Source organism: Primulina eburnea, chromosome 1 (genome assembly GCF_022965805.1).
Source record: "Primulina eburnea isolate SZY01 chromosome 1, ASM2296580v1, whole genome shotgun sequence".
Taxonomy (NCBI): Eukaryota; Viridiplantae; Streptophyta; class Magnoliopsida; order Lamiales; family Gesneriaceae; genus Primulina; species Primulina eburnea.
Genome location: NC_133101.1, coordinates 6,914,017 through 6,931,491, shown reverse-complemented (window position 1 = coordinate 6,931,491; position 17,475 = coordinate 6,914,017). Strand labels below are relative to the sequence as shown.

Genomic DNA, 17,475 nt, shown 5'->3' with positions numbered 1-17,475 from the left:
AAAGATATTATGGTAACCGTCGATGTAACATTTCACAAGATTTTCGCGCGAACATCTTGTGATACACATAGTTAGTTGCTCACCTAATGGTGAACCTTGCCCCCATACATCCTACCTTCAACACAATGAACTTGCCTGAAAATCTTGTGATACACATAGTTAGTTGCTCACCTAATAGTTAACCTTGGCCCCATACATCATACCTTCAACACAATGAACTTGCCTAGGAGCATATTTATATAATATTTTATGTCATATACTATTAATTAAACCAAAGGATTCATTGAAAAACATTTGCCTTGTAGACAACTCAACTCATTAAACCAAATGATTGATTGAACTCAACGTGTGAAACTCTCATACATATTAAGCACATGGGTTTGCATGAACAACTCAACTCTACCACCCTTTTTAGCATAATGGGTAGGGATGTTTTGCGAAAGATGTATGTGTAATGTCGATTATGTGAGTCCTTGTAGACAACGGATACTGTACTGATATGCAGGGCCGTAACTCTTGTGAGGCGAGAGAGGCAATCGCCTCAGGGCCCGGCCCTCACAGAGGCTAAAAAAAAATCATAAGTCTCATATTGTTGAAGCATGCACCTAAATAGTATGTGCAATGGACATTTAAAAAAAAATTGGGCATTGATCCATAGAAAACATGATTAAATATGATGAATGTGTTCCTTGTGGATTTAATCAAATATATAGAGCCCAAACAATAAGGCTACACGGCTCATTAATTAAATTTTTAAAAATTTTGTATGCATAAAATGATCATGTTTATCCAATATATTTATTATTTTATCTTGTATCAACTCATGTGTTAAACTTTTATACTTTACTTGTCGATTATTTGGCATCTTTTCTTGAATTTATGTGGTTGGACCCATTTCAAAAAATAAAACACAAAAAATTGTGATACTTACCTATTTTACATATCTTTATTTTCTATTTTCTTGAATAAAATATTATATTTATTATTTAAAACAAATCATATATTTTTACAATATTGACTCTTTATATTTATCATTTTGTTATTTTGATAGTTTATATTGATAAATTTCAATTTTGGTAACATATCTTACAATTTTTGCCAATTCAATCTTTTTTCGATATAATTGTTCATATGATACTGCATTAAGTTAGAGTCATGCTGATGTTGTGGCGACTGACGTACGAAGAAAAAAATCGCAAAAAGATAAATATATAACTCGTAAATTATATTTTTCTTATATCTATTGTTTGATTATTTTTAATTTGCAAAATGAGCTTTACAATTATTCATCACAACAAGATTTTTTTAACATATTGCCTCAGGCTTTGTAAACCACAGGTACGGCTCTGCTGATATGACAACATGTCTATCAGAGATATTTACCAAATCTTGATCATGGATCACTTCCTACAATTTCTGCGAAAATTGGTTCCATAAACTTTTATTCTCTGAGTCATCGACATCTCATGTAATGAAGTATTGACATAAATCTCCATCTTGGGCTACACAAGAAGCAAAAAACCTCTATATTTTGCCTTTAGAAAATTTTCATCAATTACTATAACTTTTCGCATTTAAAAAACCCAGATATTCATACCACATAAGCTAGGAATATGTTTAAATCTTCCAATAGAGTCTATCTCTAAACGAGTTACAATATCTTTGTACACTTTCTTAACAATGAATAAATAAGCTTGCAATGTTCCGTAACACTCTTCTCGATCTCCCATCAAATGATTAGGAGCAAGTTACTTCTCTTATAAGCTTTGTAATAGTTAAGACCAAACCCTTTATTTTCCACCATTTTCATTATTGTTTTTGGTGCAGAGATGATTTGTTGTCATATCAAGTTTTTTAGCAACATATTTGCAACTACAACATAACTTGCTTGTCGGTTCTTTTGTCGTTTGTCAAAACAAGTATGTGTTTTACAATATATATGAATTCCAAACTAAGTGGAAATCTCTTTTTGTGTTGCTCGCACTCTCGGACTGCATTTTTCTATAATGCATCTCACTACATAAAGTTTTTATGTTAACTTTTCAACATTCATTTCAAATTAAGCATTCAGATAAATCTTAGTCAATTCTTTCTTAAGTTTGGCTTCTCAACTTTTGACCAACTGATAAACTCGATCCATTTGTGTCACCATCTCTAATTGACAAAAAAAATTGTGTGTTACCTTCACTAAATCAGAACGATAGTAATCAACATGTGAACTTTAGGTTCTTCGTAGAACGAAGACATAATTCTAGCTAGATCAAGTTTTCGTTGACATTATTTCTTTTATTGTTTCAGTCAATTCAAAATCGTCTTGGATAAAAATATAACCAAATTATTCATCAAGTGGACACGGTTTAAAAGCATTCATATCCAAATCAATTTTCTTTCCTCCACATTCTACATTTGTATCAAAATCACATTATCTTCTTCTATACTAACGTTTATATCATATTAATAGTGCACATTCTTTTCTTCTATATTTTAAATTTATATCATAATTAATAGCACTACCCTTTACATACCCGAAATGCACATTATTGTCATTATTTTTTTATTTATCAACTCTAATGTCACAAATCTTAATGACTTTCATATCATTAAAGTTGAAAGACTTAACATATAATCAGATAACATAACATATAAAAGTGAATGACCGAAAATAATACTTAGCGACTGAACAAAAGAATAAATATATCTATATATATATATATATATATAATTATGTTTACAATATACACATAATAATACAAACCAGTAAAGTGATTTAAAAAATATTTTGAGAAGCATTAAAACTTATATCTTATTTAATTAAAATATTTTACAATGTTGTGAAAAGTTGAGGAAAACAACATTCTCTTGCTTAATGTAGAGGAAGAACTAAAAAAAGGAGAAAATCAATTAGTGAAGATGGAGAAAAGAAGAAGGGAATGAATGGAATAACTAATGAACACATTTCATGTTTTTTTACGTTGTTTTTATTTCTTAATATAATTGGCTTTATATTTTGTTTTTGTTTTTGTTTTGTGCCAATATTTCAATTCTAAAGGTCTAATAATTCGAAAAAGAAACTCATATGTTAAATACTGAAATTAATTACATTTAAAACTCCGTGTTTTAAAAATTAGACATAAAAATCCTTATAGAAATAGGGTAAATTTGTTTGATTTTTGTAACATATGGATTAAATGAATTAATTTTCTTTTTTTAAAAAAAAAACAAAGGGTATGTTTTACAGGATTTTATGTCATTTATAAACTTTTCAAAAAGAGTCGATAAAATTTACGATGTTTAATATTTATATAAAACAGCTAATATATATATATATATATATATATATATATATATATATATATATATATATATATATATTTGTTTGAATAATTTTTTTACATTTTTGAATTTATAATCAAGTTTATTTTTCTCGATACTTTAAAAAATCTGAAATATTTTAAAAATAAAATTTATTTCGAATTAAATAAAAAAAAGTAGAATTTGTAGGCCAATATGGTCACGTTCCACGCGGCCAGAACCTGTCATTGGGTACTTTAATTCTTGCATGTAACCAAATATATCCTTAACTTCTGTTTGTTGAGCACAAACACATTTAGGTGGGGGCCGAACATTAAATATCACAGGATTCCAAAAAATAAATCTTTTATTATTTTTATATTATATTTTTTGAATATTTAGTTTTATAATTAAGGTCAACATCATCTCGACGCACTTCCTGAAATCAATAATCGGTTTGCATTTTCTCCGGGCATCCTTCTTATTTTTAAATATTGGCACGAGCCTCGCAATAATTCTACACACATATATTACACATTATATATATAGAGTTGATACAGGGATCAGTTGCTGCAGAGATGCATTTATGTGAACCTCATTACGTCACATATTGTATAGACTACATATTTGTTGGTGAGCAACTCATGGACACCCCAACAAGATATTCATATGAACATCTTGAAATAATATGTAACAGTTTTCTTGAGACATGAAAATTTGGACAAATTGAGACGTTCCACAAGATATAAACATCTTGTTGCATTAGGTGCGTGATATATCAAAATTCATACGAACAACTTGTCCGTGCCCATGAGTTGCTCATCAACAGGTGTGCAACACACACACACATATATATATATGTGTGTGTATAATTAAACAAAGAGCGAAATGACATTTTTTTAGAAATAAATCAAATCTAATTTTTTCTCAAATGAGAATTTTAGAATAGGCTGATCTAAGATTAAAAAAAAATTAATATTTTTGTTATTGTATTGTTTTTAACATTTTCATAGTTAATTGATTAAGAGTAGAAATGAATCAAATTAACATAAATTGATTGATTTTTTTTATGATCATATAAGCTTGTCTCAAATTTCGAACTTTATAAAGTTTAATCGAACCAGTTAAATAAACTAGTTTGGTTTTTGTTTGAGTTTGAGTTAGCTATGTTAGGTTACACAGACCATATCGATTACCATTTGTAAACAAAGATGAGTCGAATTAATATAGAATTTTTGATCCGACATATGTGATGTGACCAAATTTTGTCTGTCGATATTACCCACATAACATCGAAGAAATCCTCTACTTATTACCTATTAGGTTGGCTTACCATACCTAAAATAAACGCTTTCTACCATAATAATAATAATAATAATAATAATAATAATAATATAAATAGAGTAGGTCTCTTATGAGACGATCTCACGAATCTTTATCTGTGAGACGGATCAACCCTACCGATATTCACAATAAAAAGTAATACTCTTAGTATAAAAAGTAATATTTTTCGTGAATGATCAAAATAAGATATCTGTATCACAAAATGCAACTCGTAAAACCGTCTCACACAATTTTTTGTCATAATGATAATAATAATCATCATAATAAAATATATTAAAACGAAGAGCTTCAATTTTTTTTGGTAAAATATTTTGGATAACCAATCATAATAACTATTTAAATAGTTTTTTTAAAAAAATCCATATATAGTGTTCATAATATAGAAAATTATGAATTTTTTAGATCAACTGCGATTATGATCGACACCATAAATGGTTGGTCACATCTTTAATATCTGTATTTAATATGTTACAATGTAGTATAGAAAATAGTAAAATTGGTATATAAATTTGCTTAATTTCGATTTTAGTTTTATAATGAGTGGAATCTCAATATCAGAGCAATAAATAACTTTTCTTCTTTCACAATTTTCTTATATTTTTTTTATTGACAATAGAACCCACAACTGCTATATTTCGATACATACGAGATACACAATTGGATTAATACAATGACATGCAAACTTCGTTAGTTAGGCAATATAAAATAGTTCAAGAAAGTGTTGATATAAGTGATCAAACTCCTAAATATTAATCAAATATTCACTTAACCACCAACTCAAATACTTCCTCAGATGTCTTAGCAGCACAATTTTATCATTCGTTATTTACATATCTCATGCTATATCAATATTTCAACAAAAATGTCCAAAAGATGTCTAAGTTGGTAGAATAGAAGAACGTTTGACTAGTGGTCAGGAAGTCGATTTCAGAAATCAAAACACTTTTGAGCAAATTTATCTAATATGATTTATATACCAAAAAAAAAAAGATTGACTATTCTTACATCATAAAATATATCCAATATTATTTTACAATGTTTTTTCCCTAGACTAGACACATATATATCAAACTCATTTACGCAACTATATATTTATATTACGTATGAAGGCTTTGTCTTCTTACTAGATATTGGTACTATTAAAGTCCACTAGGAACTCACTGCTACACCGATCTCACTTACCACCTCCGATTTGTCTGCAAATCTTCCGATCTACACTCAAATGCTAGCAACAATGGCGGAAGCAAGATCGAAAACGCTAAAAAATGGCGGAAACTCCCCCCACCCCCACCATGACACCTTCTTCTTCCCCAGGCTCTCGTACAGAGAGAACTCCATCTCTTCCACCCCCAACGGGGACGGATCTTTCCGGGTCCTGTACTACGGCGGCGCCGGTTCGGTTCCTTTCACGTGGGAGTCTCGACCGGGAACTCCGAAGCAGACGTCCGAAAACCGCGCGCGCGCGCCGCATCTCACTCCCCCGCCGTCGTACCAGCTCGGCAGCCCACGAGCGAATCACCCTTCGCGGAAAAAGCATCATCATCCTCCCAAAAGCTCCAAGATCTGCAAGTCCATGTTCTCAAGAAACAGGGCTTCGAAGAAATCCGACGTCGTGCCCACGTTCTCCCCCTCGTCGTCGCAGTCGTCTTCCTCGTACTCGCCGCCGAAGTCCCGATCCCCATCGGCGGCTCGTCTCGAGCCTGATCCGAGCTCTCCTTCTTCAACGATGTGCTTCGGCCCGAGAAGTAACGGGGATTCGAGGATGATTTGGGATTACTATGATCCAATCAAGAATGTGAAGAAGATGGTGCTGTCCATTGTGGGGCATGCAAAGAATAATTAAGAATCTTAATTAATAGGCTCACTGAATTATATTTTTTTCGAATTTTAGCAGCATAATTTATATTATTATTGAATTATATGATTCATTAATAACATATATTATGGTCTAATAATTCGATTCATATGTAATTCAAAAATATAGAACCAATTAAGTTGCGTGGATGCCGCAATAGTTTACATAATCCAATTAAAACTTTATTATTAAGGTTAATTAATAAGGAAATGTATTTGAGTATTTTCCTTTCTTTTTTAAAAAATTTTTGTGAATGATCCAAGAAACGAGTCAAATCAAAGGTCTATTTGATTTGTTTGTCTCTATATTTCGTGCATTTAATATAATTTAAATTTTATGGATTTTTTGGTTTTTATTTTCTGTTGACCGACACTCTATTTTGAATTTATTTGGTAAAAAAAAATTTCGGATCCCTTTTATTTAGGGGAATAGGATAGGCCGGGTGGCTGAGTTTGATCCATGGATAATGAATTATACCTTTTGAGATATTAATTAGAACTTTTCAAAAAGCATTATTATGATTTAAAGTAAAAGTAAAAATACATTGTCGCTGCAACCAAATGTTAAATTCAAGAGTAGTTATTTTGTGAAGGTTTAACGGATTTTTTTCATAAGATAGGTTGACCTAACACATCATTATGATGAAAATTAGTTTATTTTTGACAAAAAAATGATACTTTTTTATGAGTTGAATCGGATTGGAGATTCATCTCATAATTCGAAACAATATTGAGTAACATTTGTCATATCCCGATCCCAGAACGTAGTAGCATCACCGTGTTCAAGTAGGGATAATTGTATATAAATTTAGAAGATTAGCCTTTTACTCCATATACAAAAAATATGCTTATTACACCAAAAAAAACACAAATAAAATTATTTGAATGAACCTTTTCTATAATGAATAAATTAAATATATTATAGGAAGATTAATTAACAAAATGACAATAGCATAGTATCATAAAACAACAACAGCATCAGAGATGAGATATATGTAATAGTAGGAAATCACCTCTCCCAATATTTCTCCTGATCATTGATATCTTATTTGGGAAGTGGGGTAGGGGTACAAACATTATACAATCCAGTATTAGAACATGAATAAAATGGCTAACAAAACTCAAAAAATGATATAAAAATACACGTTATTCGTGGTTTAACTGATATCAAGCTCCTAAATTTCTTTTCGCGGAATTTTCTTAGGATTGCTTTTTTATGCTAGCCTTAGGGCACATCCGACGATAGCGGTTGTAACGGGTAAAATCAAAATCAAAGTCACAAGCTTATATACTAATTGGTATGTCACGTATCTTTTTGTTTAAACCATCTTTCAAGAAATATCACAAAGACCTTGTGATCCAGATGCTTCAAAATTCAGACGCATATCCATCACAAAATTCTCAAGTTGATCCGGAAGTGACAAAAGCTCAACAGGTGGAAAATATTTTGGGTAAAATTGAGCTAATGTAAATTGGTAATTTCACGTCTGAATTCAAGTGGCGCAGCTGCCCCCTTTGCCTCTTAGTGGAGCTGCCAGTGTTCTTATTCAAGCCATATAGAAGACATGATATTTCTGCAACTCGTTCTATATATATATATATATATATATATATATATATATATATATATATATATATATATAAAACTTTTTTTTTTAGGAATAACAACTTCATTGATGTCCAAAACAAGACATTAATATAATAAAGCAATCGAAACGCAACTACCTCCAAAGACTTATTAAATTAATGATCCAGTCTTCTTTATATATATTAGTCAATACTATTAGTTAGTTTGATTCTCCCCCAACATTTGTTTGGGTAAGTCTGTCGCATATAAGTTACTCAGTACGGTTTATCTTACAAACGTAGTTTGAAATTACTATATTAGACCAGAGTCTACTCAAAACACACCAAATGATAAAAGCTACAAGTTTCATCATCATTTTTTTTTTTGAAAAAAAACAGTTATTTAGTTTAATAAAATATTTGAGGTTTGGGACTCGAAAGACCACGTGGTAGAAATCCAAGAATTATAATTATTATTTCCGATTATTAATTAAAAATAATAATGGATTCGTAAAGACCCTTAAATTATGCGTCTTTAATCTGATAACTGAGATTAAACAAAGTGTTAAAATTGCAGATCTGCAGGCTTCATCTCACTTGGGCGAACTGTTTGCCTTAATGTTCGGGTCAAACAAGAATGCGTATATATTTTATTCAGAAAAATGCTACTTATATTCTCCAATAATCGATATACAATAAGCGTAAGATTTACATAAATATTCTTATTTTTTTCACACAAAATTATTATAATTTACTACATTTACACAATATTAATCGAGAAAAAATCACTAACTTGTATTGTGGGCTTTCATCTATAAAGTATTCAAAATTTGGTCATGATGGAACATCTTCTATTTTGTTAGTCATATTTTGCCGAGTGATGGTGTGCTTGTCCAACGCTATGTCAGCTAATGGTGTCAATTCGGGTGGGTTGCGTCGGATTGAGTAATAGTATTATTCAAAAATTGCCTAACCCGAACCCGAGCCAACCCGAAAACTCTAAACCCGAACATGAACCCGATTAACCCGATTTTGAATTTTTTTAAAGAAAATTAAATAAAATTCAAAAAAATAATATTTTAATTTAAACACATAATAACAAAATCTCCTCATATATATATGATTTAAATTTGAAAGTCTAATTGTAGAAAAATAAAATAAATTTACTAAATCAAATAAATAATTGTTTAAAAAATAAAAAAAATGTTCAAAATAGATATTAAATTATGAAAATTTATGTTATAAATATATAATAAATATTTTTTTAGACATATAATATATAAAAACGTAGACAATTTTTATAAATTATATTTTTTAAAGAACAAATTTAAAATTTTCGGTTCAACTCGTGTCAACCCGAACCCAACTCAACCCGATCATTTTTTTGGGTCAGCTATCGGATCCAACCCGATCTGCCTCGAACCCGAAAATCCCAAACTCAAACCTGATTTTTTTCGGGTTGAACCGTGTCAGGTTGGTGGGTCGTGCCTGATTTTGACACTCTTAATGTCAGCCGTCAGACTAAAATAACTAAAATATAATACATAAAAACCTATATTAGAATATTTACTATACCAAAACATAAAAAATAAATGAGTGGACAAAAAGTTACATTCTCATCATTAATTGAAGCTTATAGTTGAATAACAGTTGTAAGATTATAATCGATTTCTATATAAATTAAAGGCACGTTGCAAAATTTACTTTTAGATTTATACATCATTATTACACAATATTTTATACAATAAATTTTGAGATGAAAATAGATTGGTAATATACATTTCAATTTATTAGTTAGATCACAATACTTGCGTTTAGTCAATTTTGTTGACATGTCCAAGATCGAGAAATTTAAGTGATAAAATTTGAATATGTATATTAAAGAACTAAAATTTATATTTTATGCATGAGATGTTAAAAAAACGTTAATTGTTACGAATAAAATTGACATTTTGTATGTAATATATTAGGCAAACATGTATTATATATATAAGATGAAATGAGTTGAATTTTAAAACTTGAAGATGTTTTATGTATTTATAAGTAGAGTGAGTCTCATGTGAGACCGTCTCATGGATCTTAATCTGTGAGACGGATCAACTCTACCCATATTCACAATAAAAAGTAATACTCTTAGCATAAAAAGTAATATTTTTTCATGGATGACCCAAATAAGAGATTTGTCTCACAAATACGATCCGTGAGACTGTCTCACACAAGTTTTTGCCTTATAAGTTTTGGTGATGTGTTTTAAAATAATAAAATATGAAAAGTATTAAATCAAACAAACAAGCAATTTCAATTTTCAGCACAACCATCACGCATATATCAGAAGATCTACGTTGAATTACCGAGGGTCTAGCAAAGTTGCTTCCAAGGCACATACTCCATTGGATTTACATGTCAAGGATGAAGTTGCAAAGTCTTCTCCAAGAGATAATTAATAAGCCCGAATCTTATAAAAAAAATTAAAGATTTTTTTATAAATCATATTTTTGTTTTTATCTAGCATTGTTATCTATTATTATTTCTTTTTTTTTATTTGATTTTATCTTATTCGTAGATTTGACAAAAAAAAGTGAAGAAGTTTAATTTTAGAGATAAAGTCAAAAAATCTTGATAAATAATGAAATAAATTATGACGATTTTTTCTTATTTTTCAAGGTGATTGTATACGACTTCAAAGATAACAAAATATCATTTTTTATTTATGAAAATAACGTGAGAGGAAGATATCAACAAACGCCAAAATTACCGAGATTTCTCTTAATCTTTCTTGATAATGTTTACTTCTATAAATTAATTTAAACATGATTTTTTTTGCTTTTGTTTTACATTTTGAGTAGGCTTTCGTATACTAAGACCACGATATAACGAAATAAGTTATTTTTGATGTTTTGAATTTGATTTGATTAAGTTATCTAATCAAATAAAAGTTAAGTAAATACATATAAAATCATATATGTATTTGCCAATGTTATTCGTTTCTAATTGTTTTTTTTTAAAGATAAATATGAGATCAACACAAAAGCTATCATCTTATAAATCTTATATTATAAATAATATAATAATATATTATACATATAATAAATGTAACATAACCTAAAAAAATTAATGGAATTGGTATATTTTGTTAGGTTAGTGAAGTGGTAACATACTAACATAATAATATTTTCTTTCTATATTGCTTAGACACCTGTTTAACTGCAAACGGGGGCCCGGCCTGGAACTATAACCGGGTCAACAAGCCAACTACTCTATGTCTCAGTTCTACGGGCCCTATCCACATGGGCGGAGCCAGCATATGCTCAGTGTGGGCTGTTGCCTACACTGGGCCAAATTTTTTTTATATGTTTATATATATATATATTTATTTATGTCTAAATTTTTAATTTATATATGTTATTATTATATGTTTAGCGGTCTATACTGATCCAATTTTCTTTTAATAATTTGTAGACCCAAATTTTAGACTCAATTTTTTACTTGTTATTAGTATCTTAGTATACACTCTATATAGCCTTCTGTATGTGTTTTTTTTCTCGAGTCACAAACGTCATATAGTTTGAGTAACAATCATTCCAATTCATTTTCATTACTGCTTAATCTTTCATAATCTCTAAAAAAATCCAAAATATTACCAAATTTTAGGTTCGTTGTTTCGTTCAATGTTTGTCGATCATTCCATTGTTTTATAATTTTATGCTTTTTCCAATCGATAATGAATTAATGCTTATTTTTCGAACGTATATTTTATATCATATTTTGTTTTGATTTCGGATTTTGTACACATCGTTGTTCCTCATTTTTCTGACGTTTTTCCATCAATTATCAATGCTATTGGCTGTGCGTAACTTGTGTTCAAACTTTATGACACATTATTTTTAGCTGTCGATTAATTATTGCTCTCTTTTTTGCTTTATTAATTATAATATATGGTTTCCTACCCTGAACCAAGATCCTGGCTCCGCCCCTGCCTATCTAGTAGTCGGTTGGCATGGAAGTTCGAACTCCTATGAACCTGGCCTGTAGTTTGTAAGTCTAACTCCCGACCAATGAGCCAAAGGCCTCGTATAACTTGCTTGGTTAATTGGTCTGTAGATTCGGTTTATAGCTCCAAATAGAAAGATTTCGCGTGCGGATCAACTGTTGGTCTGTAAGATTTGGGGTATGGCTCTGAATTTTTATGGCAATCAAGAAGTATCATAGCACTTTGCTCCACTTTTTCCGAAAGCCTTTCGATGATTTATAGCTTCGGCCAAAACAAGAGTCAAACAAAGCAGAGCTGATATATCCCAGGCTAGTGTCTCTAAGTTTCTAGGTTCAGTTCTGGAGATGCAGTAATTATCATCATGAATGGATAAGTGTATACTTTATATGTCGTGTCATACTTGTAAGCATTGAGTAATCAACATATTCAAGTAAGATCACTTAGACAAATATATAATACATGTAAATATACAATTTCATCATTCTTTTTAGTAATAATGTATATATATACACAAAGGGATCGATACTGCATGCTAGCAGTTTGTATTTTGATGTTCGTGTTCTAGATTCTTTGCTGATATTTAGTCGAAAATATCGATCTTTTTTATATGCGCGTGCCGAATCAAGATTGGATCCTGATGCCATCTATTATTGTCATTAGTCTCACATGGTCATGTCATCCAGGACAGTACTTGCAGTTATTATTGTCCATATTAGCGTACTAATTACCTATTTAACATAAATTTAACCGAAACATTTGTCTAAAAGGCATCACTAGTTAATTAGTCCTATAACCTGTATCTATCTCTACTCGCTAAAGCCTAAACGAAAAAGAATCGAGATTACTTTAATGACGTTTCAGCTCCTTGACGACACAAATTAGGATCCGGATTATGTTAATCATGATGTTTTGTCCTTGAAATTGTTTTTTTTCTTAATTTCTTCATGTGATAATGTGTATCGAGGAAAAATAAGTAAAGATAATCAGATTCATTCGGGATTATTCCCATCAAAATTTGTGATCTTTGATCACATATTATAGATGCCTAATAAACAAAATTAAAGCAGCATATGAAGATATGTATATTATAAATGCCTGCCAAAAAAACATAATTATATATAGCATGCCATATATATATATATATATATATATATATATATATATAAATATATATATATTGGCTTTAATTATGATATTATTCATTATTTTCAATCCAATTCTTGACAGCGTTCGAGATTCTTCGTTTCACCTTCTGAGCATTAATTCTTTCTTCATTTTCTTCAATCTGTCAAGAGTTTATAAATTCAGTAAAAGAATTAGATTTCTGCCCTTGTTTATTGATGCTAATTAAAAACATAATTAATGGGCTATTTAAAATATAAAACTTAATAAAATTTATAATTTGGATGGGACAATTTAAAACTTTCAAACACATACTTAAATTTAAGTATTTTTCTAGTTTTGAGATAAGAGTTATTACTCTACTCACCCTCCTTCCGATCCATATCAAGAATAACAATACTCCTATAGAAATAGAGCAAGGATTTTGCTCTTTAAAGAATCCGCCATATGTCTATGAAAAATACTAACGCAAGACATAACCAAGAAAATCTGATTTCAAAAGTATTGCTGTTTGAAGAATATCAGTCGATTCGCAATCTCGTTTATCATATATATCTTGGTTAGTTTTTGTGGCCTTCTTTGATTTTTTGTGTGTGTAAAATAAACCTTCTCATGCATAATAAATTCATAATAGCACTAAGCAGAAGACAAAATTAAAAGCTAAAGACAAGTATATCCTATATCAAAATTTTCGTCAAGTAATGGTTAAATTCTCTAAATTCTCCTATTTAAGTCTCAGAGGACTAAACAGGCATTGTCGTTAAGTAAGACACTCTTCATAATTAACTTCAAAATCTATAATATATCTGATTTTTTTTCCATTCATTTTACGTCCAAACAACGTTTGCATCGCGACCCGTAAATAAATAAAGCAGGAATTTATATAGTTTTTATTTTATCTAGGTAATTATTAAAAAGGGGTCGATGTTTAAATTTCTTACTTCTCCACCAATGGCTTGTAAATGGAAGTTATCAGCACAAGAAACCCTAGCTTCCACAACGGTCAGACCTAGCTCTTCAAATGTTTCCAATATGTAAACCAGAAGCCCCGGGCAGCTTTTCAGTGCATGCACGTTTACTAAAAAGCCCTTCTCTAGGGCTTCTACGGTAACTTGCTGCAACGAAACATATGGAAATTAATTCATGAAAGTGCAACATTGATTGCACAAGGTACTGCATTGAATAAATATTACCTATGTTACATTTTTAAAATAGAGGGAAATTGTGTTTCTCATTATGTGTATTGCCTCTTAATTTATGAATAAGGTCCTCTGTATTGTCTAATTTCAATCTTATTACACTATCTTCATTTTTTTTCTGGTGCAATTTTAGTATTTTAACATGATACGGCAATGATGTATGTACTATCATACAAGCTAGCACTTCAGATGAAAAATGATTAAAATTGTTAAAAATCGAAATATACAAGACTAAGAAAAACACAAAATGGTAAACATACATAATCAAAAATTTAATTTGCCTTAAAATAAATAAATAATATATTCAAACCTTTACTTAGTTCCATATTTAAAAACATCATAAATACTACCCCCTTTGTCCGGGAATCATTGTTTTAATATTTTGTGGTCAAACTGTTAATTTGACTAACTCGTATTAAATATATATTTTGATAAATTCAAGAAAACTTTCAAATTTAATATTTATTGTTTTGTTGCTTGTTGGTGTATATATATATTGAATCTTTTCTACATAGAGAGTTATTTTTACATTAGTACTTGCTCTTCGATCCGTACGTTCGTGAAATTTTAAATCAAGGATCTCAAATTTATCTCTAATTTGTTTGGGAAAAATCCACTTAAAATAGATTCAAATCCTAACTACTTATTTGGATAAATAAGAAGTCATTTCAAATTTTATCACAAATTTACTTAAATATTTTTTTTCCAACAATTATATAATTTGAAAATTGATCAAAATTTAACCAAATTATTTCTTATATATAAAATATAATATAAAAATATACCTAGTTTAAAATAAAAAATTACACATTATTACTATCGTACGATCAACTTAACCATTAATTTCATGTTTAATAGTTAGCCTAGTTGCTTATTTATTCTACAAGTGGTTTGATAACATGAAATATATATGTTAGTTATGATAATATCAAAATAATAAAGTAACAATTTTAGTTAATGAAAAAAATAAGCAGGACTTTAAGAATGTGAAATTAAATAAAGGGATAGATATAGAAAAATAAAATAATAAAGGTATAAATAGTAAAAGAAATTAAAAGGTTAGAAGTATTACTGGCCATGGATTGATGCGAGTGTTTGAACTTTGTGCAGTTGCTCTGTCTTGGTTGAGTCTGTCTACTTTATTCTTCAACTCTGTGATGTAATTTGATGCATCCAATACTATTGAGGCTTCGTTCATCTAGTATCAACAAATAATATTAAAATCATCAAAATTAGTTTTGTAACAAAACTACACGATAAAATACAAAGATTTACGTGAAAAATCCGAAACGAGTAAAAAATCATACAGATGGAGGAGGAGAATTTGCCATATTGGAAATCAAGAACAAGAGGAAAATGACATCTTACACACACATATTAACCACAAACCTTAATTTTTCTTATATAAATATGTATGAAAAATCCTATTGATCCCATCTTTATATACACTAGCGACTATGTACACGTGATGCGTATATACAAAATATCAAAGTAAAAACCCACAAGAAATCTTAGGAACCACGATTCTAAAAAAAAAAATCTGCCCATAAAATTTTATTTCTTCACACACACACACACACACACAAAGATATATATATATATATATATATATATATATATATATATATATATATATATATATATGCCAAAATCCAGGAGTTTGATCTTAATCTGTATTCCAAACTACAGACACCGAGAATTTCAATGTGGAAAATCTATAAATATATCAGATGATATGATATGATCGATTCATATATGTGTATAGAAGAATGAAATGATGGAAAATGGAAGGAATTGAATTGAATAACATAAAATTACTGCATGAGAATGAGTGATTGCACGAAGACGCTGCAGCTTATCATGAAGAAGTGCTTCTCTCTTTCGCTCCCTCGAAACCATTTCCAGCGATTTTGATTCTTTCTGAGAATCGTGAAGAGCTACAGCCTTTAAATCGACTTCATTTTTTTGTTTGCTTCCTAAAATATCAAATAATGAGTTTGCGAAGCTGGCCGTTGGTTGAAAGGACTATTTTGCTCCTGGAAAATTCTTTTTAAAAATTGTTTTTATTTTTTGTATTAATATGCCAGCAACATGGACGATGCAGCATTTTTAATAATTATTACAATAGTGTTTCAGACTTTTTAGTTATTGGATACTTTGTGATCATATCAGGATATATAGCGTTGATGAACGAAAGAGAAAATTGTATTTTTGGTTATATATATTTGTTGGTTCATGGTTTAATCTTATATTTGTCAAATTCTAGTCTTAGCAATCATGTTTTTGGACAATTTGCCATGATAAATAAATTTATTTATTTTTGGATATTTTAAGCTTAATAAATGAAAATTAAGTAAAGACGGATATAAAACTCGAAACAGAATATTGAAGGGAAAACCGACGCTCCCCAACAACGAGAAATGCACCAAAACGCCTTAGAGGTGCCTAAGTCCTTCCTTTGTTCCATGGAATTTCCAGAGCAAAGAGGGAGGCGCTTAGGCAGATTGTCAAATGTTGTGAGTTTTTATGGTACTCTGCATTTAAATGGTGTCTTTTGATGATTTGTAATATTTTTTTTTTTTTTTGGATGAATGGACATTTTTAAATGAAACAACACGTCTCTAATGATTGATTTTTATATATACATGATCCAAGACAAAAATAAAGAACTTTTGAGGGAAAAAAATTTTTGATCATCGGATTTTCTTGCACATTTACATTCACATCGAGTGTCTTCTTCTTCTTCTTCTTATTTCTTCTAGACAAGAGACAAGTCCGTCATTGGAAACACCACTTCATGTCTGACTTGTATGTGTTAAGCATGCTGCTAGGAGTTTATATCATTTCATGGTTATGTAACTTGTGATTTTTAATGCTACTATCATAAGTTGGAAGTTGTTTTATCTTGGTAGATGATTGTCATATCCTCGTGAGCACCAAGTACATGACAAATTTTTCTTAAGGACAAAGAGATATCTCTTGACTTGACTTCAAATTTTCTAGCATTATTTTTTATTATGGCCATCTTTAGATTGCAAATCCCGCCAAGATGTTGATTGGAGAATCCACACCAACAATCTTAAGACATATTTTCTATTCTTTGGATTT

The 17,475-nt window shown here is 29.7% G+C and overlaps 1 protein-coding gene across 1 annotated transcript; it reads right to left on the bottom strand.

Annotated features, from left to right (window-relative positions):
- Positions 1–13,033: 13,033 nt before the first annotated feature.
- On the bottom strand, positions 13,034–16,342 carry LOC140810805 (transcription factor bHLH61-like). The gene is made up of 4 exons (XM_073168700.1): positions 16,186–16,342; positions 15,440–15,565; positions 14,110–14,283; positions 13,034–13,331 (listed from the first exon to the last, which is right to left on the bottom strand). Exons 1-4 carry the CDS (start codon positions 16,264–16,266, stop codon positions 13,242–13,244), a joined length of 471 nt encoding a protein of 156 aa, XP_073024801.1. The 5' UTR covers positions 16,267–16,342; the 3' UTR covers positions 13,034–13,241.
- Between the last annotated feature and the right edge of the window lie 1,133 nt (positions 16,343–17,475).

Coding starts and splice junctions, on each gene's coding strand:
- LOC140810805 (XM_073168700.1), bottom strand. CDS start 16,266: ATGGTTTCGAGGGAGCGAAAGAGAGAAGCACTTCTTCATGATAAGCTG. Junction 15,566..16,185: donor CAATCACTCATTCTCATGCA/GTAATTTTATGT, acceptor TGTTGATACTAG/ATGAACGAAGCCTCAATAGT. Junction 13,332..14,109: donor TACAAGCCATTGGTGGAGAA/GTAAGAAATTTA, acceptor AACTCTTGACAG/ATTGAAGAAAATGAAGAAAG.